The 27073-nt window shown below is 37.5% G+C and overlaps 1 protein-coding gene across 1 annotated transcript; it reads right to left on the bottom strand.

The window, feature by feature from the left end:
- Positions 1-62: 62 nt before the first annotated feature.
- DYNLT5 (dynein light chain Tctex-type family member 5) lies at positions 63-27073 on the bottom strand. Its single transcript, XM_075999180.1, has 4 exons — positions 25146-27073; positions 9789-9880; positions 2985-3109; positions 63-2113 (listed from the first exon to the last, which is right to left on the bottom strand). The coding sequence occupies exons 1-4, from the start codon at positions 25361-25363 to the stop codon at positions 1910-1912; spliced, it is 639 nt and encodes a 212-aa protein (XP_075855295.1). The 5' UTR covers positions 25364-27073; the 3' UTR covers positions 63-1909.

Raw genomic sequence — 27073 nt, 5'->3', positions numbered from 1 at the left:
TGTTTCAAAGTAAAATAATTCTTTCAAATTTGCTTTAAAAATTTCCTATGACAAGGCTCTGCGTGATAACTAGCATTCTCCCAAGTTGGGTGCAATTAGTGAGTTTTCACTGTATATTCCTGTATTGCTATATAATTGCTAGAATTCATCATTGACTATCTGAATTACAACACATGGCAATATGCTGGCAAAGTGCTTTCTTTTTTGATTTTTACTGCCATCATGTTTCAAAGTTTTGATTCCCAACACAGCCTAGGAAGATGGTAAGAAATTATCTCAGATATTAGAATTTAGAACTCTTTTAAAAAGCCATTTTACACAATAGAATTTTTATATACTAAAGAAATTTCTTCATTTGATTTATTCATGTAAAATTGTTATATGAGTGCCCCTGCTGTTGTTCCAAGAAAGGAGATGTTCACAAGTGTGTAATGAAAATATGAAGCTCATTATATACTATACTTATAATCCACATTCAAAACTGGCTGACGGAGACTGACTAATATTAGTTGTGATAAATTATTACACAGAAATATTCCCACTGAAGCACTAACAGGAAAAAAATCATGGAAATTGACAAATTCATTTTGAAAAGCCACTTTAAAAGCCAGAACACACAGAGGAAAGAGATTTTAAATGTAGCCATTTTTTACTACATATCATTTTGGGGAAAAGTGAGATACCAAAAACATTTTAAAATTATAAAGCATTGACTGGTTTTCCATTTGTTAAACTCTTTTCTGATATGAATTACACATCATTTTTTCCTTAAGACGAAAGCATTGCTAATTTTCTCCATATGTGTACAATCTGTCTTTGACCTTTAACAAATGTCCTCTGGGCAGTTCACTTACTATCCAACAACAACGCCACAGCATCATTTTACACGCACACAAAGGTTTGAAAGCTCTATAAAAATAAATGATCCATGGTACAAGATACATTAACCAGCAGAATAATAAGCTAGTTCAGCCCTGTAAATTTTAGTGCCCATCTATTCAAAACCTCACTGGGTCACTTTAGTATTAAATTCATTGGAACAAAATGGTAAATACACATGTTTTATTTGTGTAAAAGTTTGTTAGCCTAGGAAAACCTATTTAAAAGCATATCAGGCAGTATATATTTAAAAGCACTGTCTCCTTCCAATACATGATTTTATGTGTTACAGACACATTTACTATTAAGCATCATGTATATTTAATATCACAACGTCTACTTCAGTGCCCTAAAAAGCCATTGTTCACTTTATAGGTTCCATTATTGAAGAGCTAACATTCAGTTCTCCCACAATTTTGTAAAGTGCAGGCACCCACAAGAGCTTCTAGTTTTAGCTTGCGGCCCGCGGGACCAGGATAATTGTTATAAAGCCATTAATTCTACCTCAGCAGTTTCAACTGTCAGGTACATGTAACAATAATTGCACTTAATGAATGCTGCTCAATTTATTAAGTGCAAAATGAAAACCAGTATTCTTTCATATGCAGAGCTGAGGCATATTATTTATCATTTGTGTATTGTGTCTACCATGTTGAATACTCTACTATTATTGATTGGTCAGGGTTTATGGCCATATTTTTTTAAAACTTCTCTTCATTAAAAAAAATAATGCAGGAAATTCTAACTCTCTAATTAAAGAGTAATTAAAATAATTAGTACCAAAAGTAATATGAAATAAGAATCTACATCTACGCAAAACCAAGACTGAGTTCCAAAAGCAAGATTCTTTTTTATGCCATCCTCCCCTTCCCCAATCTTTACAAGAGTCTGAAAAAAGTTCAAAAGCTTCAGCTTGTTTGAAATATTAGTGTGTTTCTTTCTCAAAGTTGTTGGCAGTAAAACTTTTGTATAGAGAGATAAAGCCCATTTCATGATATTAAAAAGTAAGAACTAGATTTCTTATTTTCAGTCACTCAAGGTAAACTGCATAGACATTTGCAAGAGCAAAGAGAGAAGCATTTCTGAACACATAAGATGAAAAGGCATCACTTTTAGGGTCCCAGAGGCATCTGCTTGCAATAAGTATGCTCTGAGTGTTCAGTTGTCCAATGTGAACAATCACAATGAATTTATACCGTGGAATCACCAAGTCCTTGACCTGGGCTTTGATAACCTAGAAATTAAAAAAAAAAAAAAAAAGGAGGATGAGTCCTCATTTAGCCAAATTGAAACTTAAAAAAGCTTAACTTTGGTTATAAATATAGGAGATTTAATTTAAGAAGAGAGCATGATGCACTGTATATACTTTCAGTAATTGTTGTAGAACCATAACTAGCATTTCCTTCAAGCACTGCCACTATGAGACAGAACATTCAGGGGCAAAATGATTACAGCAGCAACAAATCTACATTCTCTAAGGTACATGGAAAAATCATAATCCAGGGCACAGAATTTAATGAATTATTAGATTCTTTGAAAATCTATGTTAAGATGGCTTCCCTTCAAAGAATATTGGCATTGGAGTTATACTGTCTTGTTTATGTCTAATTAAGGGACCATACATCTGGACTGTGTTGTATTACGACTAATCATGAATGTTTATTAAATAGTTTATTATATAATAAAAAAGAAAGTAGAGAAAAAACCTTGATGAAGGGCCAGCACTTTGGTTGATAAAAATAGAAATGTACTTAAAAACCACAATGCCTTTATTCGATGGCACTCAGAGAAGCAGCCTTGGTGGAGAGAAAAAAAATCATTAAAATGCTGTCTTTTGCAATAAATATTTTTACAAATGGGCCATTTTTATAGACTTGCTATAAAATACATGCAAATGATGTACTTGATTGTTTTAGACAAAGGCTTTTTACACACACACATACACACGCAGAACATGACCTAATAAATATTTTCATAAAGTAAAAATATGCATTCTAACTGTTTATACACATTAATTCCCTTCATCAAAGGTAAAGGGTGGGTCATGCTTTCAGCAAATATTCTAGCTATTTATTGTTAACACTTTGTGCAAATCACACATGTACCTCGGTAATCGTTTTAGTCATCTGTCTGCAGAGCTCTGGTTCATATTCTTCTTCTTGCAGATAGTTAGTTAACACATCTTTCAAAATGTGATTGACAGTGACCACAGGAAAATGTTTGGGAGGACCTGAAAATACACAAGGAATTTCTTTCTAAAAAGTAATCTCAAATCATATATCCCTAGCCCATAGGTTAATCAAAAGAGTATTGAAGCATGGAGAGACATTTAATCTTCTGGGTGGTCTCTGAGAAAACAATGGGTCCTAATTAGGTTTCCCATCAGGTTCTCCGGGAGTGGACAAGGAAACAATAGACTCATACTTTTCCTGGACGACCTAAAAAGTGTGTTCAATTCTGTTGGGGTTTGACATTAAAAGTCTCTTCCTTCCAGACCTCTCTGTTAGTGACTTACTTCAAAGTCTCAGCAGCTTTCTAACCGGCTCCCCAGTTCTTATATCTCCCCCTTCAATCTACCTGCTGGATCTTAAGTGACAGTCCCCTTCAAGAGGTCTACTCAAGCCAGGTCTGCTTCTCCTGCCACCACAGCTGTCCATGTGCAGCCTCACGGGCTCCATCTGTCTTTATACGATGCTTGTGTGTCTTTGCTCTTGCTCCTTTTTTCAAATGGCACACCATTCCCCATCTTGATCATCCAAGAAACAGCCACTCATGTTTCAAGTCCAGCTCAAATGTCTTCTTTGCCAGGTAGCCTTCCTCTTCCCCTTAGATAAAAACCGTCCCTCTCTTCTCCCTCCTCCCCATGCACTGGGTCCCCATCGCTAGCCTGGCTCCTAATCCACCTGATAATACTAAGGCATACCTGCATTTCTCTCCAGTGAAATGGTTAGTAACATTGGCTTTTATCCTCTTCAGGCTCTAATACTAACACAGTGTTAAAGGCATAAGAAAATTTAAATGTATGATTTCTGAATTTAAACACAGTTTAAAGTTTTATAGATAATAATTGTTTTATAAATACAAATAATGGCTACTTTTTATTGAGCATTTTCTACATGTCAGGCACTATGATAAGCACTTCATATTTACTATCGTATATAATCTTCCAATAGCTCTCGGAATGTATCCCACTGTTATCTCCATTTTGCAGATGAGGAAACAGAGGTTTAAATACTTTGAGTGACCTGCCCAGCATCCCACGGTGGTAGAGCTGGAATACACACCCAGGCTTATCTGCCACTAGAGCTCATATCCCCAACCACATTTCATCCACGTTCACAGCGGAAGCTTCAGATGGATCTTCTTTATCCTGCACCCCAGGAATATCAGCTTTATCATCCCTCTGGTTATGTGCACACGTCATTGCATGACACGCACATGTGCCCAAGGGCTGGCATAGGGAGGCTCAATCATTTGTTCAATTGATAAAGATGAAGGAATGAGATCAAGAATTATATCCAATTCTCTTTTAATAGTCAGCAGTATCTATTAATAAGTGTCAATTCTTAATGACTGTGTCAATCAGGGCCAAAGGAAGCATGGCATACTCCACTTAGGACTATTCCAGGAGGGTCTGATGAAGGCACTCTGTAGGAAGGCCTGAGTGGGGTGGAGGAAGTCACAAGGGGTAGCGCAGTACCCCTCAGCTAGTGGCAGTGAGGGTATCACTCCTGCCCTCCTCCCCAGGATTGAGGAATCTAGGAAGGGAGCTCTAGGTCCCAGAAGAGTCACATGGAGAGGGCTCCTTTGAGAGCAGCTCATGTCCATTGGCTGAGGGATGTAACCAGTCTGAGCTGAACCCACAGGCAGGGAGCCAGGGAAGTAAATGCCCTGAGCTCACACTCCTCCTTTTCGCTGCCTTCCTGCTGAAGTTTCCCATTGGCTGAACTTAACCAGAAGGTTATAGCTGTGACTGTAGTACTGTTAGGTCAGCCAGCTGACTGTCAATAAACAGTATTTTTATTTTGCTGAGAATATAAGAATTGTTCAATTTAAGTCAGAGTGAGGAACAAATCTGGACATGTAAAGTGGAGACATTGATACAATGACTCTAATATTTAACCACAATATTTATTCAGTAGGAATCTTTGTTCTATAGGCCAGAGATAAGCTGTTAAAAACCTGTGAATGGCTGATCCTGTTTGCTCCTGCTTCTTGGGGTCAGAAATAGGGTACTAGATACAGGTACCCTAAAAGCAAGCTCCTGGGTACTTACAGCCCTCTGTGAAATGCTTTCATGCTGCTGTGAAATGACACTAGGCTTGGAGGTGATTTCTCCTTTTATGTTTAAGAAATTTAAAAAGGATATCATCAACCTAGACTAAATTAAGTAAATTATTTCCTTTAGTTCTGCGGTCCCCAATCCCAGGGCCGTGGACCAGTACCTGTCCATGGGCTGTTAGGAATCAGGCCACACAGTAGGAGGTGAGCAGGGAGCAAGCCAGCAAAGCTTCACCTGTATTTACAGCTGCTCCCCATCACTCGCATCACTGCCTGAGCTCCGCCTCCTGTCAGACCAGCTGTGGCATCAGATTCTCACAGGAGCTCGAACCCTACTGTAAACTGCACATTGGAGGGATCTAGGTTGTGTGCTCCTTATGAGAATCTAAAGCCTGATGATCTGAGATGGAACAGAGGCGGTGATGCTAGCACTGGGGAGTGGCTGCAAATACAGACTATCATTAACAGAGAGGTTTGACTGCACAATAAACGTAATATGCTTGAATCATCCTGAAACCATCCCCCCAATCCCGGTCCATGGAAACATTGTCTTCCATGAAACTAGTCCCTGGTGCCAAAAAGGTTGGGGACCACTGCTTTAGATCAATACCCTTCCCCTTTTCACTCCCTCCTACAAGCATGTGTACCTTACTTGTTCTACATCACTCACATGGAACTTAATTCTGTCTTGCATTATAGCTACTTAACAAGTACTGCTCCATTCAGAAAATAGAGAATTCCTTTAGTGTAGATATTTCACCTGCCTAGGATTTTTCCCTTTCACTTGGGACCAACATCTCCCTTTCTAGGGACTGATCCTTTTCCTACTCTAACCACGTAGTTTTGGAGGATCTACCATTACCTCCTATGAGCCCAAGTCCAGGGCCTGGCTGGCTGACCCAGGGGTGACACTGCCCCAGGCCAAGCCACTTAGAGTCCTTTCTTGGAATTTTTATCTTACACTGGAACTAGGAAAAAAGAGCCTCTTTCTGTTGGCAAAAGTTATGATATGTGACCCTTAGGAACTGCTGGAGACCGTGTTTTTTATGGTGGGAAGGAGGCCAGGCCACAGTGAGAGAAGGAAGCCCACACACAGGTTAGTGGGAGAAAGAGAGAATCTCAGTGGCATTTGAGTCTCTATTTCCAGTAGTTCCCACTGTCCAGCTGTACCAATGTCCTTTCCATACTTTCCTTAGTTAAACAAAATTCACTAACCAGATTCTATTTTGAAAATATTTTGAAATATAGTAATGAAATGTTCTTTATGACCTTTCTTCTGTACATCCAGAATCATACACTGCCTTGCTCAGAGTGGGATGCTGATATGCAAAGAGAGAGAAAGGGTCAACATTCAGCTTCTGACCTCGAAAACAAGATCCTAGAGCTACTTTCAGAGTCAACTTATGTGAATGGCAAAGCTTTTCTTCTTGTTTATTTTGAGGGTTTTTTTTCCTTAGGAGGAAAAAATGTTTTAGAAACCAAAAGGCAAAGACCTGAAAGGATCAGGACCAAAAACCACAAAAATTAAAAACAAAATAGAACAAAACTTGCCCTTAAAAATAGATCTAAGAAAAATAAAGATACTGTTACTTAACATATGTGTGTCTCAACTCCTTCAAAATGGGGTAATAAGAATTATTATACTACATATTTTTGTTAGGATTAAATGAGATAAAACATTAAAAATGTTTAGAGCAGTGCCTACTACACAATAAAACACTCATATTTTTCTTGTTAGTGTTATTGCTGTTACTGTGATGATTGCATTTTGAAGGAAGGGATGGGGATTTCCCTTGCTGAGAAGGCAGCAAGATGAGAGAGGATGTAAGGAGTGACAGGGAGGCCCCCAAGGTCAGGAAAGACCCCAAGGTCAGGAAAGACCCCATGGTCAGGAAAGACCCCATGGTCAGGAAAGACCCCATGGGATGGCACAAAGTCAGTGCTGACAGACTGACAGATTCTGTCCAAGAAAACCTGCTACTAGAGACAGGCCTTGAGCAGCTCATGAAAACTGAACTCAAAAGATCTCTCTCCCTCTCGCTCTCAATATTGAGGATCTACTTTCCATTATGTTAGCTTTATTCTCAGGCAGGCTGTCTTGATATGGCAGCAAAGATGGCTGCTAACAGCTCTAGTCTGACCTGGTGCTCACAGTCAGTGTTTTAAAAGAATCAGGTACTACTCCAGAGAAAATTCCTGTGGAAAAGTTATTCCATAATTAGTAGGAAGTTACACTGAATATCATGGGAGGCTTTTATCCTTAGTGATCTACAATAAGGTCCCAGAATCAGTCACTTTCAGGAGCAATAACATAATGAATGGAGAAGCAATTTAAATATGTATTAATATTTATAATGAATGAAGTAATATATGTATATATACATATTACTTCATTTGATTCTCACAGCATCCCTATGTTGTATAGACTATTATCCTTATTTACAGATGAAGAAACTGAGATTCAAGAGTGTTAAATACCTTGCCTGAACATCCTTTACCTATGAAAACTATTAATAGTATCCAAATTCAGATACAACAGATTCCATAGCCTGCATTTGCTTCTACACTCGTTTCAGTAATTAATGAAAAAATGTAAATGTTTTATTATAAGAAACAAAGTTTCCTTTTTCCATTCCCTTTCTTCCTCTCATGAATTATACTCATCTTTCATCTCATTGTTGGCAGCTGTAATTACTTAGATAAATGCCATCATTTAAGATGTGTTTAGATGAATAAATAGATGATTGAATAGAATGAAAAATTAATTAAACACAACAGTACTGGTGATTGACTGATGTTTTCTTCCACTGTTCCGGCCAGTATTACATTGTGTACATGTGAGAAAATTTTTACCAAAGGCCCACAGAATACCTTTCACATGCAAAATAAATCCAGAAACAAGTAGAAGTGAAAATACAGTTTTGATTGAATATTAATAAACTGGCTAGTTGAATGCTTACAGAAATGAATTGTCAAGCATAAAAGACTTTAATTGTAAAAAATTTCACATCGACTTTTCTAAGAAAATATGGAAATATTTTGTCTAGACTAAGCTATTTTTTTAAATTACTAACTTTGTTCAATATTCAGCACTTCTAAAACTGATAAGATGATTGAGTTTGTTTATTTGAGGAAATAAATTGTGAAAATATAGCCTTACGAACAACAGCAAAAATATAAGGATTCACATTTCAACTGCTTTATCTTGTTGAAATCTGATGCAAACCCTTTCAGCACACACAGCTGAAAGTCATAGATCTGATTGCTAAGAACTTTTCATTGAAAGTGGGGAAAAACCTGACCCAAACTTAGCTTGCTGAACTGAAAAGTCAAAGAATAGCTAACGGGAGTTAGGATTCAAAAGATGACATCAGGATTTAGTCGTTTTCTCTGTTTCAGGCTCCATGCTGGGGCAAGATGGCAGAAGCTGCCATAGCCCCTACATTCGTCTGGGTTTCAGGGCCTTATGTGCTTCTCCAACAGGCCAAACTACATGTCCTGACTTTAATCTCAAAGGCTTTGACTGGATAGACTATATTATATGCTGTTCCAGAATCATCAGTGGTCTGTCTATGAAGTCAGCTTTGGCAGAATGCTAGGGACCAAAATTGCTGATGGTGGTATGGTGAGGCTTCTCCAAAGGAAACTGAATAAAGTTACCAGAAGGAGTATAAAAGTATATTGGATGGCAGAAATATTAGCTGTCCACCTCAGGCACTGTGAAAATACCAGAAGATTGGCTAATTATGGAGTGCTGTAATCCATGTAGTCTTGGGGATTACTGTAGAAAACTGGCTATAAGGCCTATTGGGAAGTACTGATGGTCTATAATTTTCTTGGGGTTAGCTGGCCACAGAAGGAATCACCCTGGCCCATAGAGTTTTCCTTTGCCCGTTGCTAAGTCTCTGTGGAATTTCTATATACCAGTAATTATACATGGATGCAGATAATAGTGGGCAGGCACACATTTAGAGAAAACAAGTAGGTCTACGAGGAACATGAATGGGGAAAGATATTTGCCGTGGACTCCACCTGGGAGTATAGGGGCAGGTGCAAAGATCTTTGTTTTCAAAGACCTGAAACCTCAGTGGTAATAGATAAACACTTCTGTCAACAGGGGACCATGCATCATTTGCCTTTGCCTTGAGGTATTTTCCTCCACCTATCAACAACATTGATTGGTTTTGTTAGATAAAACATCAATGCATCCGCTCTTTCATTTAACTCATATATGTGAGGGATGTCCAGAAAGTTTCCAGCCATATAATATGAAAAATGTGTTAACAATGGCTGGATACTTTCCAGACAGGTCTTATATACATACATGTATAAAGATCCACCCAGAAGTAACCAATGAACTTCTTAATTTGATAATATTCTATACACATCAGGGCCACCAGGGAATTGCTTGGTATCGGGGAAACACCGGTAGAGAAAACCAGGCAATGGGAGCAGCTACACTTTTGCAGAGGAAGAAAATAAAGCAGCATCAAATCACTCAATTAATTAAAGTCCCTTATATTGGGCTAGGACTGAACACAATGCCAGGTTGTCAAATATCATTTTTAAGTAAACATTAGTCACCAAATTAGAAGATTAAAACAGGGATGCAGGATAAAATAACACACCCAACTGGTAGGTGTTTTCCATCTGAACCGTCAGACGAGAGACATCATCACGCTGGCTCGGTTCGTCCATGTAAGACACGGTACTCATTGAGCTAAAAGCAAGGGAGAAAACAAATTTTAATTATTACTATAACAATACTAACAAAATAAAATATTACTTGAAGCTAAAACATTACAGAGCTGTAAGTTTTCTCTAAGAGAATTTCAACCAGTCCCAGGTAAATATCCCGCTGACATGTTTAAAATCTAAAACATTTTAGAGATGGAAATATTAATATTAAGAAGTAGAGAAGTTATCTGGAGCAGGTCACAGTGTGATGGCTGAACCCCAGTGTGGTCTTCCAACTCACCTGATTTCCAGAAAGTGTTTCTGGGTTGATCTATGTGTATGAGGTAAGAGAGTACATGTTTCAAAACCGATTGCCAATCATGTCTCCACTATTAACACAAAGGCCCTTCTCAAAGCAAAGCTCACAAATGGACTGGGGAATATATGGGGAAGCATAAAATGTTGGAAAACAATTCTACACATACATGGGGTATTATGAGTTCACTATTGTATGCACCTCACAAAACCCCTTTAGTATAAAAAAGAAAAATGAGAAACTCATCTACATGGTAAAAGAAACCACAATTCACCCAAACTTTCCTAAATCAATAAGCATCAATCACCCTTTTCAACATTAAGAAAGGGTTCAGGCTTGGTTAGCAAGGCAATATGAGCTCAGCCAGGTGCTAAATAGGAGACCCAAGCAAAGAAGAGCCCCTAAAGTTTCCCCAGTGCTACTTAATTCAACGCAGCTCAGAGGAAATTCAACTGTAACTAATGACACTCTTAGAACACTCAACCCCCAATTTTCTCCACCTGTGAAAATGGAAGTTAAGACAGATGTCATTTCAAAGGAGATGGTATAAATATGTGTGTGTTCACAGCGGCCACTTTTCCAAACAGGCTATGTTTTTGTTTTAATTAAATAAGAAAAAGAGATATTTGTTCTTAATCATTCGAGATTTTTTTTTTCTCTGCAAGAAGTTTAAAATAATTCTCAGCTGTTTGGAATTAATGAAAATTTTCTTTCAGATTGATATTTTAAGAAAATCATGGATATTCTATTTTTAAAAATCCTTTAATACAATACAATTTACATGATCAATTAAGGTTTTACCCACCCAGCCCAAGAAAGTGATGCAAGAAATTCTGGCTGCTTTTTTTCATGATGGATTTCTGGATTAGTGATTTAGTCTTCATTCTTTTAACACCTGCGTTCCTCAATTTGTTGCTGCCCTTTGAAGTAGCAACCAACTTGTTTAGCCACACTAGCTGCAGGTGTTGTGGGCGGTATCAAAGATGATAGCTTCTGCTTAAAAAACCCAATGTTGCATAAACCCCTTGATTCTAAGATAAGCCAGTCTGCCCCAGTATCATGTATGCTACTTTTAACTTTGCAAAACATTTCCCATCAATTATCTCATTTTACCTTCACAATACCCTTTGAAGTAAGTAAAGGTGTCATTATTCTACCCATTTCAGAGATAAACTGAATGAGGCAAAGGACTTAATGTCATATGTGTAGGAAAGGCAGACTGAAATTTCAAATATCCCATTTACCTCTCAGTGACAAAGTCCTGCATATGATTATATCTGACAGAATGAAAATATTATGTCAGGGGCAATAACTACCTGAAATAATCACTGCAATTAAAACTTACTTGTGCAAACACACAGGAGATATTGATAAAAATTCTATTTCTTTCTACTGAACATCAGATTAAAAATTAAGTGGCATAAAATTCGAATTATCTGGAGTTAGAAGTGTAAGACGAAACAACAAATAAGGATTTTTACATTTTTACTATTGCTTTGTTCAATATTATTGAAGCTTGATAATCAGGATATTTTGTAACATTATCACTAGGAAATTGTCAAATGTCATCAGGGCAGCTTAAAAATCCCACTAGTTGACAGAAGAGCAAATCAAGACCCCAACCTCTCACCCCTCACAAAAATTCACTCAAGATGGATAACAAACCTAAACCTAAGACATGAAACTTTAAGAATCCTAGAAGAAGATGTCGGGAAAACCCTATCAGGTATTGGTCTAGGCAAAGAATTTATGAGGAAGACCCCCAAGGCAATCACTGCCACAGCTAAAATAAACAATGGGATCTGATCAAATGAAAAAGCTTCTGCGCTGCCAAGGAAACGATCATTAGAGCAAATAGACAACCCACAGAATGGGAGAAAATATTTGCTCTCTACACTTCCGATAAAGGTCTAATAACAAGAATCTCTCTAGAACTTAAAAGAATAAACAAGAAAAAATCAAACAACCCCATCAAGAAATGGGCAATGGAAATGAACAGAAACTTCTCCAAAGAAGACAGAATAATGGCCTGCAGACATATAAAAAAATGTTCAACATCTCTAATCATTAGAGAAATGCAAATCAAAACCACAATGAGATACCACCTAACCCCAGTGAGAATGGCCTGTATCAAGAAATCCCAAAACAACAAATGCTGGGGAGGACGTGGAGAGACAGGAACACTCTTACTCTGCTGGTGGGACTGCAAATTAGTGCAACCTTTGAGGAAAAGAATTTGGAGATATCTCAAACAACTAGGAATAGAAATACCATTTGACCCAGCAATAGCATTGTTGGGCATCTATCCAAAAGAACATAAGTCACTCTATTATCAAGACATCTGCACCCAAATGTTTATAGCAGCACAATTCACTATTGCACAGTCATGGAAACTACCCAAGTGCCCGTCAATTCATGAATGGATAACTAAAATGTGGTATATACTCACAATGGAATATTACTCAATCCTAAGAAACAATAGTGAACTAGCACCGTTTATGCTATCTTGGATTAAGCTTAAGCCTGTAATACAAAGCGAGACGACACAAGACCTGGAAAACGGGCTACACATCTACTCGCCATCAAATTGGTACTGACAGCCTAAAACTATGGTGCTCAAATAATTGTAGTGTTCAACAGGGATGTGTAGGGGAGAGACCCACATCTTAAGGATGTGATGAGCATTGTAGGGGGGAAAGGATTACCTCTATCCCTTTTTAGGGAGAGGCAAAGATACACACTGTAACCAAAATGTCTAAAAAAAAAAATTTGTTAATGGGAGATGAACAGGTGGAAGTGGGGAGAAGGGGAAGGGTGGGTGCAGGGCGCACCACTTGCAGACTGGACACGCTTGTAGCTCTAGCAGAGCCGGGTGGAGGGGGGGGGCGAGGGCAAGATATGTAACCCTAACAATATTTGTACCCACAGACTTTGAGAAAAAATAAATAAAATTATATATATAAAAAAAAAATCCCACTAGTTGAAAACTAGTGTTCACACAAAACGTTTTGCAGATTGACTTTTTTTTTTAAATTACTGAAGATGATTTTGTTCAGTAGCTTTTTATTTTCACAGTAATCATGTAAACAGTGTATGTTCATTGTAAAAAATTCAAAACATACAGAAAAGTAAAACCAAAGTCACACACACAAAAAATCACTAACTCCATTGTTTAACCACTGTTAACATTTAAAAAATCATTTCAGTTATATGATTTTACAAATGGGATCATTCTAGATGCTGGTTTTCTTTACTCAAAAATGTGTCATGGTTAACTTTACATGTCAATAAACAGCATTCAATATTTTAAATATCAAGACAGTATTTAATCTATGAACATTCTGGATTTTATTTAATCATTTATTCTCTAGGACACTTAGGTTGTTTCTAATATTCCACTACTATAGAGAAAATTATAATGAATATAGTAGCAGGGACTTCCATTTGCTTTCCAATTGTTGTTCTCTCCTTCCTTGATAACCGAACTCTGAATTTGTGAGAATATTTCTGTTCAGACTAAAGACAAATTCTCAGTCTCTTTTCATGCTATTGTGGCCATGTAGCTTATAAGCTACTAAGATGTAAGGTGGAGCTGCTGGATGGAAATTCTGAGAGAGTTTCTTCAAAAGAAATAATGCAACAAATAGGAGCCTGTTTTTCCCTTCTTGGTGACTGGAATGTGGGTATGATAGCAAGAGCTCAGCAGCTATCTTGGGTCTTTCAATGACCTTGTGGATTACAGATAAGAAGCCTATGTTCCTGAACTGCCTCCCTCTAGACTTCTTTTAAAGAAAATAAATTTCTATTTTGTTTAAGCAAATGGTGTTTTTTTTTAAAAATCATTATTGTAAGAAGCATTAGATATAACTTATACAAATCCTAACTAATACAGAGTTTACTACTTGGAAGTGGGATGCTATAAATAATAAAACATGCAACTTGGAATTCATTGTGTGAAGGAGATAGGGCTTTGAAGAGTAAGCTTTCCGGTATTTTGCTGGAAACCTGGTAACCTTTATCATACAGAGTGAAAATATTTGGTTAGTCAATTGCTTTCTGTACTTTGGAAGGCTAACCATGTATCTATCAATCAAGACTATACCTTCATGGAAGACTGTAAGAAAATTTTACCTTTTAAAAACTGTGTTTATGGTATTTTTTTAAAACTGAGATCTAACAGTTCCCATATTAGAAGGAGATGGGTCAGAAAAAGGGAGAGAGAAAAAAGAGAAAAATAAGCTGAATATAAAAAGTAAGATATTTATTCTTTCAGTAAAGACTAAAGGAAGAGATAAAATATTAAACATGCTTGCAGTGTGGGCAAGTAACAAACCAGAATATAGGCTTAGTTAATTTTAAGAAATAAAAACAGTTCCTGTATTTTAAATTGGGAAATTACCAATATCAGTTCAGAATAACAACTTAGAAAAATGTGGACATTTTTTCTATTGATAAATAGCTTCACTCAAGCCCTTTGAAATCTTTAAAGACAAATATTTGAGATGCTCAAAATGTAAATTTATAATTTTAATTACCAGTGCTATAAAACTGGCACAATAAATTTATTTGGTCTCTGTCACAATATTGGAAGTGGATGAGTTTTATTTATCTATGATCAGACTTTCCCTAGCTTACAATGACAACTCTTCTAGACATATGATTTCATTACAAAGGGAATACTTTAGTTAATCTTACTTTTAAAATGCTATTGCTGTCCATGTGTTTTATCAGCTTGTTGGCATTTATGGGAGAAAAAAATTTCAATTAGCAAAATGTGTCCAAAAAAGTTGTAAACTTTTAGAAAGGAAGGTAGATTAAAAGTGATGCAAAAAACCTAAATGTTTGAAGTAAACTATTAGTGAAAACTCTGAAAAAATTAACTAATATTATTCCAGGGAGAAGAGTAACAATTTGAAACCCAATGAAAAATTCAATTAATACTTGGAATCACGTGTGTTATTGTTGAGGTCAGACTTAGCCAGAACATAGAAACAATTGCATGAAATTGTCCAAAATAACAAAAGTAACCCTCCTCTATTGTACATGGCTTACATTGGAAATGTCCCATGCTAATCCAATAGTCTTATGTTCTGATTATTTTCAGAAAAGGGGCAAAAAAAAAAAAAAAAGAATTAGTTAAGAAGTTGGAACATGTTTATTCTTTCATGAAATTCAGCTTTCTTAAAAGCATCTTGCAAATTTGCTTGCTGACCAAATCGTTGAATTACATGAAATAAATACAAAGCATGTCTTATTGTTATGACTGTTAGAGATAATAACGATAATTTCTATTAATTCTTTTTTTTTTTTTTTTTTTTTTTTTGAGACAGAGTCTCGCTTTGTTGCCCAGGCTAGAGTGAGTGCCGTGGCGTCAGCCTAGCTCACAGCAACCTCAATCTCCTGGGCTCGAGTGATCCTTCTGCCTCAGCCTCCCGGGTAGCTGGGACTACAGGCATGCGCCACCATGCCCGGCTAATTTTTTTATATATATATCAGTTGGCCAATTAATTTCTTTCTATTTATAGTAGAGACGGGGTCTCGCTCTTGCTCAGGCTGGTTTTGAACTCCTGACCTTGAGCAATCCGCCCGCCTCGGCCTCCCAAGAGCTAGGATTACAGGCGTGAGCCACAGCGCCCGGCCAATTTCTATTAATTCTTATCAGCCACAATGGCATCTAATTTATTATTGAGAACTCATTTGCAGAGCTTTCCACTGCCATTATTACCTATATGTTTTGAAGCTGCAGGAAGAGATATTATTGAATGCACAACTGGCCTTGGAACCATTAAAGTAGTAGATTTAAAAAGTCAGAATATCATCTCTTCCTTTTTTATTTGTAACCATGAAATGCCTGGAACTACCGTATTTTTAGTGTTATCATTTAAGTGTGCTTTTCCCGCTTCCCTTGGAAAGCTGTTACTAAAGTCATGTGCTGCCTCCCAGTGGAGATATTTCAGAGTGCACAGGGAAGAAAAAGGGTACAAATCAGTTGTTCTTTTGTTTTTGATTCATTCTTTTAACAAATATTTATTGCTCAAAATGTGTCAGGCAAGGTTGGAAGTACTGGTAATATAAAAATTAGAGCCCCTGTGCTCAAAAGGCATGATGTAAGAATATAAGATAAAATACACACAAAAAATTTTATGAATGTTATGCTTAAGAGCAAAAGCATACCAACTCTTCCCCCATCAAGAGATGGTCTTACTTGTCTGGAAAGGTAACTTAGTTTTGTGGTCATTTAGTTTATAGCAATTTTGCCGGATTTTAATGTACCGGCATATGTCATTTTATTGTGTTTCACTTGATAGCACTCTGCAGATATTGCATTTTTTACAAATTGAAAGTTTGTGACAACCCTGTGTCAAACAAATCTATTGGTGCTATTTTTCCAATAGCATGTGCTCACTTTGTGTCTCTGTGTCACGGTTTGGTAATTCTTACAATATTTCAAACTTTTTCATTATTATTATATCTGTTATGGTGATCTGTGATCAGTGATCTTGATGTTACTGTTGTAATTGTTTGGGGGCACCACGAACTGCACGCATATAACATGGTGAACTCAATTGATCAATGTTGTGTGTGTTCCAACTACTCCACCAACTGGCCCTTCCCCTATCTCTCTCCCTCCCCTTTGGGCCTCCTTATTCCTTGAGACCCAACAATATTGAACTTAGGTCAATTAATGTCCTCTGAGTCCTACAATGTCCTCTAAGAGTTCAAGTAAAAGGAAGGGTCGCAGGTCTCTCATTTTAAATCAAAAGCTAGGAATGATTAAGTTTAATGAAGAAGGCATGTGGAAAGCTGAGATGGGCCAGAAGCTAGGACTCTTGTGCCAAACAGTTAGCTAAGTTGTGAATGTTCTATAAAAGTACTAGAAAGAATTCAAAGCGCTATTTCAGTGCACACATGAATGATAAAAAAGGAAACAGCCTTATTGCTGATATGGAGAAGGTTTGAGTGGTCTGGATAGGAGACGAAAGCAGCCACAACATTCCCTTAAGCCAAAGCCTAATCCAGATCAAGGCCTTAACTCTTTTCAATTCTATGAAGACTGAGAGAGGTGAGGAAGATGCAGAAGAAAACCTGAAGCAAGCAGATGTTGGTTCATGAGGTTTAAGGAAAGAAGCCATCTCCATAACATAAAAAGTACAAGGTGAAGCAGCAAGTGCTAACATAGAAGTGGCAGCAAGCTATCCTGAAGATCTAGCTAAGATCACTGATGAAGGTGGCTACGATAAACAACAGATTTTCTATGGAGACAAAACAGCCTTATGTTGGAAGAAGATGACACCTAGGATTTTCTCAGGGAGAGAGGAGAAGTCAATACCTGGCTTCAAAGATTCAAAGGACAGACAGACTCTTGTTAGGGACTAATCCAGCCGGTGACTTTAAGTTGAAGTCAGTGGTCATTTACCATTCTGAAATCCTAGGGCCCTTAAGAATTATGTTAAATCTACTCTCCTTGTGCTCAGTAAACAGAACAATAAAACCTGGATGATGGCTCATCTGTTTGATTTACTGAATATTTTAAACCCATTGTGGAGCTTAAAGGACCGAGCTCACTTCTGCTCAGAAAAAAGATTCCTTTCAAAGTATTAGTGCTCATTGACAATGCACTTAGTCATCTAAGAGCTCTGAGGGAGATGTACAAGGAGATAATTATTATTTTCATAACTACTAATACAGCATTCATTCTGCAACCCATGGAACAAGGAGCAATTTCAACTTTCAAGTCTTATTATTTAAGAAATACATTTGGTAAAGCTATAGCTGCCATAGATAGTGATTCCTTTGATAGATCTGGACAATGTAAATTGAAAATATTCTGGAAGAGATTCACCATTCTAGATGCCATGAACATATGTCATTTGTGGGTGAAGGTAAAAATATCAACATTTATAGGAGTTTGGAAAAAGTTGATTTTAGTCCTCATAGACGACTTTTGAGAGGTTCAAGACTTCAGTGGAGGAATTAACTGAAGGTTGTAAGTAGAGCCTGAAGATGTGACTGAATTGTTGCAATTTCATGATAAAACTTGAATAGATGAGGAGTTGCTTCTTATGGATGAGCAAAAAATGTGATTTTGGGGAGATAGACTCTACTCCCAGTGAAGACGCTGTGAACATTGTTGAAATGACAACAAAGGATTTAGAATACCACATAAACTCAGTTGATAAAGCAGTGGCAGGGTTTGAGAGGACTGACTCCCATTTTGAAAAGAAGTTCTACTGTGGCTAAAATACTATTAAACACCATTGCATGCTGCAGAAAAATCTTTCATGAAAGGGAAAATTAATTGATGCAGCAAGCTTTATTACTGCCTTATTTTAAGAAATAGCCATGGCCACCCCAGTTTTCAGCAACCCACCATCCTGATACCTCAGCATGAATCAACATCAATGCAAGACCCTTCACCAGCAAAAAGATTACCACTTGCTGAAGGCTCAGATGATTGTTAGCATTAAAGACTTTTTAAATTAAGGTATATGAATATTTAAAGACATAATTCTATTACACGCCTAATAGACTACAGGATAATGTAAACATAACCTTAATATGCACTTGGAAACCAAAAACTTCATGTGACTTGCTTTATTGCCATATATACTTTATTGTGATGGTCTGGGACCAATCCTGCAATATCTGTAGGTATGCCTGTAGTTTTGAGGTATTTTTCTCACATTGTTAGCCTCATTTTACTATTAAGAGGAAGGTTATAATGGAAAGAAAGTTCAACATAATTTTCAAAAATGAAAGAGGCAAGAAAATGACAAATGATATGTTCTTGCGGGATACATTTATCAAGAGTAGGCGTGATTCTGAAGGACAAAGAAGGAACCGTGCAACCTGTGACAAGTCCTGCTCTGATGTGGTTGAAGATAATCCAGGAATGGTGACTGACAAAATTCAACAATTTTGAGCATGTGGATAGAAGATCAGTTAGCGTCTGAAGCCCACTGAGCTAAGGATCATTCAAGAGAAAGTGAGGCCACGGTCATGCCCGGCTGATGAGACTCTGTTGCAGCTCCTGGAGGAATGCAGGGGTTCAAAGCCACCTTGCCCTTGGCAATCATCAGAGAGGTGACGCAGGAGTGTGAGCATCATGGTTACCTGTGAACGTAACTTGTTTGTGAGCAAAAAAAAAAAAAAAAACCTTGCTTGATCAGGAAGTAATGTGATGTAACAATTATTCATTCAACAATCACAGAATAATACTTATTGAGTGACTACTATGTGCCAGGCACTATTCTAGGTCTTTGGGTTATAATACAGAAAAAAAAGCAAACTGAGGTTTCTGCCACCATGAAGCATATTTTAGTGAGGAATGACAGATGGCAGGCAGTAAAACACTAAACAAGTAAATGACATGTTATGTTAGAAGGGAATGAATGCTGCAGGGAAAAGAAAAAATAGAGCAGGTTAAGGGAGTTTGAAAGTGGGTGAAGGAGAAGCTGTGATGTACAATTGCAAATGAAGTGGTCAAGACAGGCCTCCATGAGCAAAGACTTGAAGGAGGGGAGGAAATGAGGGACGGTGGAGCGAAAAGTAAACCAGGCAGAGGGAATAGCACATGCAAAGGCTTTGAGATGAGAGGCCTGGTGTGTCTGAAAAAGTGCACTGAGGTCAGACAGTGCTGGAGCAGAGGGAGGGGGAAGCAGGAGGATGAAAGAAGATGAAGTTACAGAGGTGTCAGGTAGCTCCGCACACAGAACATTGTGGGCCATTGCAAAAATCTGGCTCTTAGTCTGAAAACCTAAGGCACACGTACACGCCTGTATTTTCTAAACACTGTTAGATTTCTTTGTCGAATAACTGTATCAATTTTTATTCTCACTTGCCTTGCCAATGTTTGGTATTATTCTCCCTTCTTATGTTTTGCCATTTGGTGGGCGCAAAATGGTATCTTGTTTTAATTTACATTTTTCTGATTTTAAGTGCGTTTGAACATCTCTTCATATTCTGCTTAGCCATTTGGGCTTTGGTTCTGTAAATTGCTATCTCTTTTGACTATTTTAAAAATTGTTTTCCTGTTTTTTTTATTGTTAACATGCAAGATTTAAAAAATATATATTTTTATCAACCTATTAACTATGTCTAACATATCCTTTGTTGAATAGAAATGCTATGTTTCATTGCAGTAATATTTATTAAACATTTTTTTGCTTTTTCACTCTGAGATCTTACTTAAGAAATCTTTCCCTACTCTTAGAACGCAAAGACATTTTTCTATGCTTTATTCTATTAGCTTCGTAGCTTTCCACACTTCCATCTTCCATCTGGAGTTTACCTATACAAAGGATATCCAGCTTCATTTCCCTCCATATAGTGAGCCAGTTTTCTCCCAACACAATCTATCAAAAAGTCCATCATTTCTCCATTTATAAAAATCAATGGGGATAATAAAAATATCTTCTCTAACCTACAGAGTTTTTATGAGAAGCACATGGATATTGCATGTGAAATGCCTTAATAACCTATAAAATACAATACAGTATTGGCTATCATTTAATTTGGGGACATGGCCATTTCAGTTTCCCCAAGCCTTTTCTCTTTGTGGGGGAAGCTGTATCTCACTCAGATCCTGTAGGGAGCTTCCCTTTGATGTAGACAGCGATATAACTTATCTCTTAGCTCTGATCTTCTAATCCCTAGCCTTCTCCCTCAGGGATCAAAGTGAGGAAACAGGTCTGGCAGCATCATTTTTAACTGCCCGTGAGCAGCTTACCGTGGTATAGGTTTGAATCACAGAACAAATTCATCACATTTAAAATTACTTGTTCACTGTGTTTCCCACTTGATTATAAACTCCACAAGAGCAGGGATTATTTCTGGGTGATTTTCTACCTAGCGTAATGCCTAGAATGTACTCTTTTCTCAACAGATACTTCAAATGAAGTAATGAACAGAATCCTTTCCATTTTGGTCACTTTCACAGGAAAGACTTAGCCTACTCTGAAAAAGAAGTTACCAGGTGGCTCTCAGTTTCCTGGACAAATGAACTTCTCTAGGTTAGAACCCTGCAGTGATTCCCTTTTATATGCCTAACATGTGACACAATAATTGGCACACAGTAGAAGCTCGATAAATAAATGAATAAGTGAATAAGTGAAAGGACCCCATATAGTGTGGTCTGACAGTGTGTTAGGTGCCATCAGTGAGGTCAAGTGGAGAGCTGTGGGCTCCATACAGAAAGTTCTGGTAACATGACATCACTGTAATTTTGGCTGAGGGGAAAGCAAGAATCTTCAGTCCCCAACCTTACTTAGCTCTGACCTACTAGTTTAACTACTGGCCTCAGACATAATAAGCCTGAGTATTGTGTGACATTATCCTGGGAAAGTAACTTGACCTCAAGGTTTCTGTTCCCGTGTTAAGAACATGAGACAAGCACATCTGTTCAAACACTGTGCAATGTCTGCCAGAAGCTGAGCTTCCACCAAGAAAGATGTCATTGTAAATACCTGCTCTTACCCATAGATGGGAAACAGAAGGTTCTGACAGATGAAGAGAATAGTTTTACTAATGCAAATTACACGTGGTTTGCCAGTCTTCAGGGAATGAAAATACTTGACCAATAAACAAAAGCCCATTTTGCTACTTGCTAATTCTGTCGCTTTGGAGCCTGGAATCCTCTAAGCTTCTGTTTTTTCATTGGTAAAATGGGGATGATAATAAAATCTACCTTTATTGATCAGGAATCAGCAAATATTTCTGTAAAAGGCCAAATAGCAGGTAGTTTTTACTTTGCAGGCGCCATGATTTCGATTGCAACTACTCACCTTTTCCACTGTAGTGTGAAAGCAGCCAGAGGGAACACATAATTGAAAAGGCATGGTTGTGTCCTAACAAACTTTATTTATGGATACTGAAATTTGAATTTCTTATAATTTTTACATGCCACAAAATATTGCTCTTTTTTTAAGTTTTTTCAACTATGTAAAAACCACACTTAGCTAGAGAACCATATGGAAACAGGTGGCAGACTGGACTTGGCCCTTTGGCCATGGTTTGTCAACCCCTGTTATAGAGCTTCTGTGAGGCATAAATGAGGTTCATGGTAAGGGCTCAATAAATGTTAGCAATTACCATCCTTATTGCTGTACGTTATTTAAATGAAAACCAAGCAAAATTCAAAATTACATATAAAGTATGATTACGTCTATGTAGTTCATGGTCTAGAGTCAGATAGTACAGATCTAAAATATGTATGCGTGGGTCTAAAAGAAGTATGCCAACATGCTAACAGTTATGATGTTAGGAAAAGATTGAACTTGAGATGCTTCTTCTTTTTTCTTTAATGAAACATAAAATTACATTTAATTGAAAACATAACCTAAATAAAAAGACCCCATCCTGAAAACAGCTCATGATAATAATATTTAATATAAATTCATTCTTCTTTTCACAATTCAGAAGGCACTTCAGATATTTATTATGTCTGGTGATCACCGTTAAGCATTAGTTACAGCTGTAGAAGACTGCAGACATGAAAACCAAGACTGTAGGGCTAAACCTATGCTGAGCTTACACTATACCCCAAAAGCAACTTTTTTTTTTTTGGAGACAGAGTCTCACTCTGTTGGCCAGGCTAGAGTGCAGTAGTCATTACCAGCCAAAAGGCAAATAAGCACACATTGTTTTGGGGAAGATAGACAGGAAAATCACAAAATACAGGTCCACACATAAGGGGAAAGCAGTGGGAGAAGAAAGAAAGAGCATCCGACTTAGTTTGGAGGTACAGGTGGTTACAGTTGGATAATTAGAGAGAGCTTCCTGGAGAAGTGGACATGGGGCTACATTCTGAAGGAAGAGGAGAAGAAGGCTAGTGGAACAGTGTCAGAAGAGCATTCCAGGCAAGAAATGGAGGTCCCCATAGGGAAGCAACATGGGGCAATACCTGGAGGCCAAACAGAGCACTAAGAATCACTGAGTATGGCTAGAGGGTGGGATGCAAGCCGGAGGGTGAGGAAGATGGTGCTATGGAAGTAGGCAGGGGTCTGTGGACATACACCATACTGTGCCATACACCATACTCATGGAACTGTATCCTAGTCATTAAATCAAGTTACTTAATCTGTAAGCCTCAGTTATTTCATAATAAAATGGTAGAAATAATGTTCACTTAGTAGGATTAATACTAGAGAGAGTAAATGAAAAAAATGTATTAGGTCCTCAATATACTTCAGAATATGCTTTATACTGTTGAAATTTATGTTTTCAGAAATTGTTTTAAAAATTTTCAAATGAAAAGTACATGTTTTTCCATAGAACAGTGCAATTTCAAAATGATGCCTACATTTGATAGACACTAACCTTTCAGAATTTTTCTATTTGAAGACTTACTCGTGAAGGAGAATCACTCATGCTGTCTGATTCTAGACAGTGAGGAAGACCATGGAAAGAAAGCAAGTACAAGTTCAAGGTGGGGAAGCAGCCTGCCAAATAGTCTCTGCATTACAAGGGGACTTGGAAGGTGCTCATTTGCTATTTAAGAAAATACTGCAAATAGAGAATCTGTTCTAATCTTTCGTTTCAGAGTCCAAAACCAAAATAATTATCACTTAAATGTAGTTATTAGTGAAAAATTTATTCTAATGTATTGGTAAAAATGATGTTTGTCATCTTGTTACTTTTAATATGTATTTATACTTCATCAATAATAAGTTAAAACAGAGCAATCTCTAATTTTTCAAACTTGGCTGAGCTCTGATTCTATATGACTCTAATTTGTTTTGAAAGGGAAGAAGTAAATGAAAATCATGCAAATAGGGATGATATGTTAGTCTTTGGATGAGAGTTTTTTTTCAAGATCATGGAGATAGAAATTATGTCAGATTATTGTTATAGTTTCTTGAAAAAAGTAAGTTGAATTCAAGCTAACAATTATTTTTAAATAATTTAGAAAATAATTCAAACATTTAACTATTGGAAATAGCAGCCAGAATGGGTCAGAAGCAAAAGTTACAGAGATTAGTTATTCTCTCACCTTTGTTTCTGACATATGCTGGGATTGCTATTCCTTTACATTCAGTTTCCCATCTGTAAGAGAGGGACATTGTACTTGTAATCTGCAAACTCCCAGGACTAGAAAGTGGAATTGTAAGTAAGTACATTAATGCACTCAGAATAGAAAAGTTTGGGTTTCAGAATTCTAATTATTCCAGATCTTCTAATCACTGTTCTATGGGACACATAAGCTCCTGCTTCTTGATACATACTCAACATACACAACCTTCACTCCCATGGAAACTGTTACGAAGTAAAGTTTATTATATAAATTAATTGACTGCTACATCAGATAATCTGTTTTGTTTTCATCCCAATAGCAGTCAAAAAGAAATGCCATGAAAATATTAAAATTAATACATCTTTTTAGGAGAGCAAATGCAATACGTAGCAAGAGCCATAAAAACCACTAACTATACTTCTAGGAAGAAACTGAGCAGAGACTTATTATATAGTGAAAAGGAAAAAAAGTGGAAACAAACTTAAAATGCCCAATAATTGAAGAAGGTTAAGTAACCCAGAATTATAAATTGATAAAATATTATATAGCCATAAAAGGATATGAACAAAGACTATAAAACTACATTACAAAGTTTGTGTGATATAATGTTAAGTGCATTGTATATGTATATGTTGATCACAACAATGCAAAAAATTATGTAGTTATATAATATTGAGCAGAAGAATTCAAGAGACATATAAACTATAAGGGTAGCTGGTCTAAATTGTACACAGCATTTCTTCTGAGTAGAGGATTTTTTTGAGTAGTCTTTGGAATAGGAAAAATGCTGCTAGCATCAACGTAACACTTAAACTTTGTCTCTCTCGTTTTTTACTATGGCTCCAAAAGACGACCTGAACCTTGTAGTTGCCCATTGTCTCTCTTTTTATGTCCCTGAAGATATGGTTTTTTTCTTCTTGATAAACATGAACCTGTTTATTCAATAATTCAATTTAAATTATTAGACATTCAGTTACTCACTCTTTAGTGCGCCCATGAATTTCCCTCCTCTGGAACTCATGGCTACTGAGTGAAGACACACTCCCCCTTTTCTTCCGGGAATGAGCCACTGGGTCTTTAGCAATGTCCGACATCATCATAACCTGTGGAAAAAGACTTTTGGGAAATAGCAAAAGAGAGATCAGAAAATAGTTAATACAACAGAGACCCAAATAAAGTACAGATGCTTTTTCTACCATTTTTGAACCCCAGGAAGTGGGGTTTCCTCAAGAGCAATAGATATCATGTTATTCTGGCCAATATAGATGGAAATATGATAACTGTGAAAACGTTTGTTTATGCAATAATATACTTTACTCACATAAGCAGAGATTAAACTATAGCAAGAATGCTTAACTGGTGAAAAGGGAGAAGTTCACTGAGACGAGATAACCCATGTGTAATACTGTCCCACACCAGAAACCAGTGTTTGTTTGTTTTTTATTGACCTCCCGTTTAATCTAGACAAAATTTGCTAATGAATATTTGTTGTCGTCACTGTTACTTTAAATATTAAAATGAATCATCTTCCCCAAAAGGCTTTTTTTTTTCTTCAAGCAACAGTTATTTACTTTGTAAAGAGCAAATAGGACTTAACTTTTATAAAAGTAATTTACTGGAAACCCCACCCCCTTCTCACAAATGCTTGTTTAAAAGCTGGTGGCAGCCATGGACTTCCCAGAACTTAGACTATAACTCTAGTGCTCTCACTGCCTACCTACAGATTTAGGTATCTGAAAAAAGTGGAAACAAACTTAAAATGCCCAATAATTGAAGAAGGTTAAGTAACCCAGAATTATAAATTGATAAAATATTATATAGCCATAAAAGGATATGAACAAAGACTATAAAACTACATTACAAAGTTTGTGTGATATAATGTTAAGTGCATTGTATATGTATATGTTGATCACAACAATGCAAAAAATTATGTAGTTATATAATTTTGAGCAGAAGAATTCAAGAGACATATAAACTATAAGGGTAGCTGGTCTAAATTGTACACAGCATTTCTTCTGAGTAGAGGATTTTTTTGAGTAGTCTTTGGAATAGGAAAAATGCTGCTAGCATCAATGTAACACTTAAACTTTGTCTCTCTCGTTTTTTTACTATGGCTCCAAAAGACGACCTGAACCTTGTAGTTGCCCATTGTCTCTCTTTTTATGTCCCTGAAGATATAGTTAAAATTGTTAAAATTATTTCATAGTCTGTAAATCTGAGAGCCCTAACCAGGGGACACTCTGCTAGACACTAAGACATAGAACTGATATACAGTCCCTGCCTTCAAAGAGCTGGCAGTTGAGGGGGTAGGGAAGACAGCACACCCTAAAACCCAGTGTCAGGACAGAGGCACTGTGTGTTGGAGAGGGAGGCCGTGTGGTGTGAATGTGTGTGATTGTGTGTCTGTGTGTGTGTACGTGAGTGTGAGCATCCCTTTGTGTGTGTCTGTGTGTGTGTGTATGAGGGCGAGTGTGTCTGTGAGTGTGGAAAGAGACTCACTGAGCCTGATTAAGCGGGTCCCTCAGGTCCTGTTCTAAAGACACGCAGACGTTGGCTGCGGCTGTTCCCAAAGCTTCTCAGCAGGCTGCCTTCCTCGCCAGAAAGGCCGGAGTTGGAACCTGGAGGTGCCCAGGGCGCGGCCAGCCACAGGAAGACGTGCCTCCCAGGACTCCCGCGCTCAGGCTCCAGCGGGTGGCCGTGCTGGCCGGCTCAGCCACTTGGGGTGGGGGCGTGGACCCAAGACCGACGCCCACTTCCAGTTCCCAAATTTCGGGTCACTTTTTCTTATTTGCAAGAGGAGTAAGGCGGCGGAGAGATCGCAGGGCCGCTCCCTTCCCAGCTCCCTCTCGTCCCTTCGGCCCCCGGCGCACTAGGGAGGGAGCGCCCTCACCTGCAGCAGGGCTGGGGCG

This window comes from Microcebus murinus, chromosome 2 (genome assembly GCF_040939455.1).
Source record: "Microcebus murinus isolate Inina chromosome 2, M.murinus_Inina_mat1.0, whole genome shotgun sequence".
Lineage (NCBI taxonomy): Eukaryota > Metazoa > Chordata > Mammalia > Primates > Cheirogaleidae > Microcebus > Microcebus murinus.
Note: the sequence above shows the minus strand (reverse complement) of the source record. Positions and strands in the feature narration are given on the sequence as shown.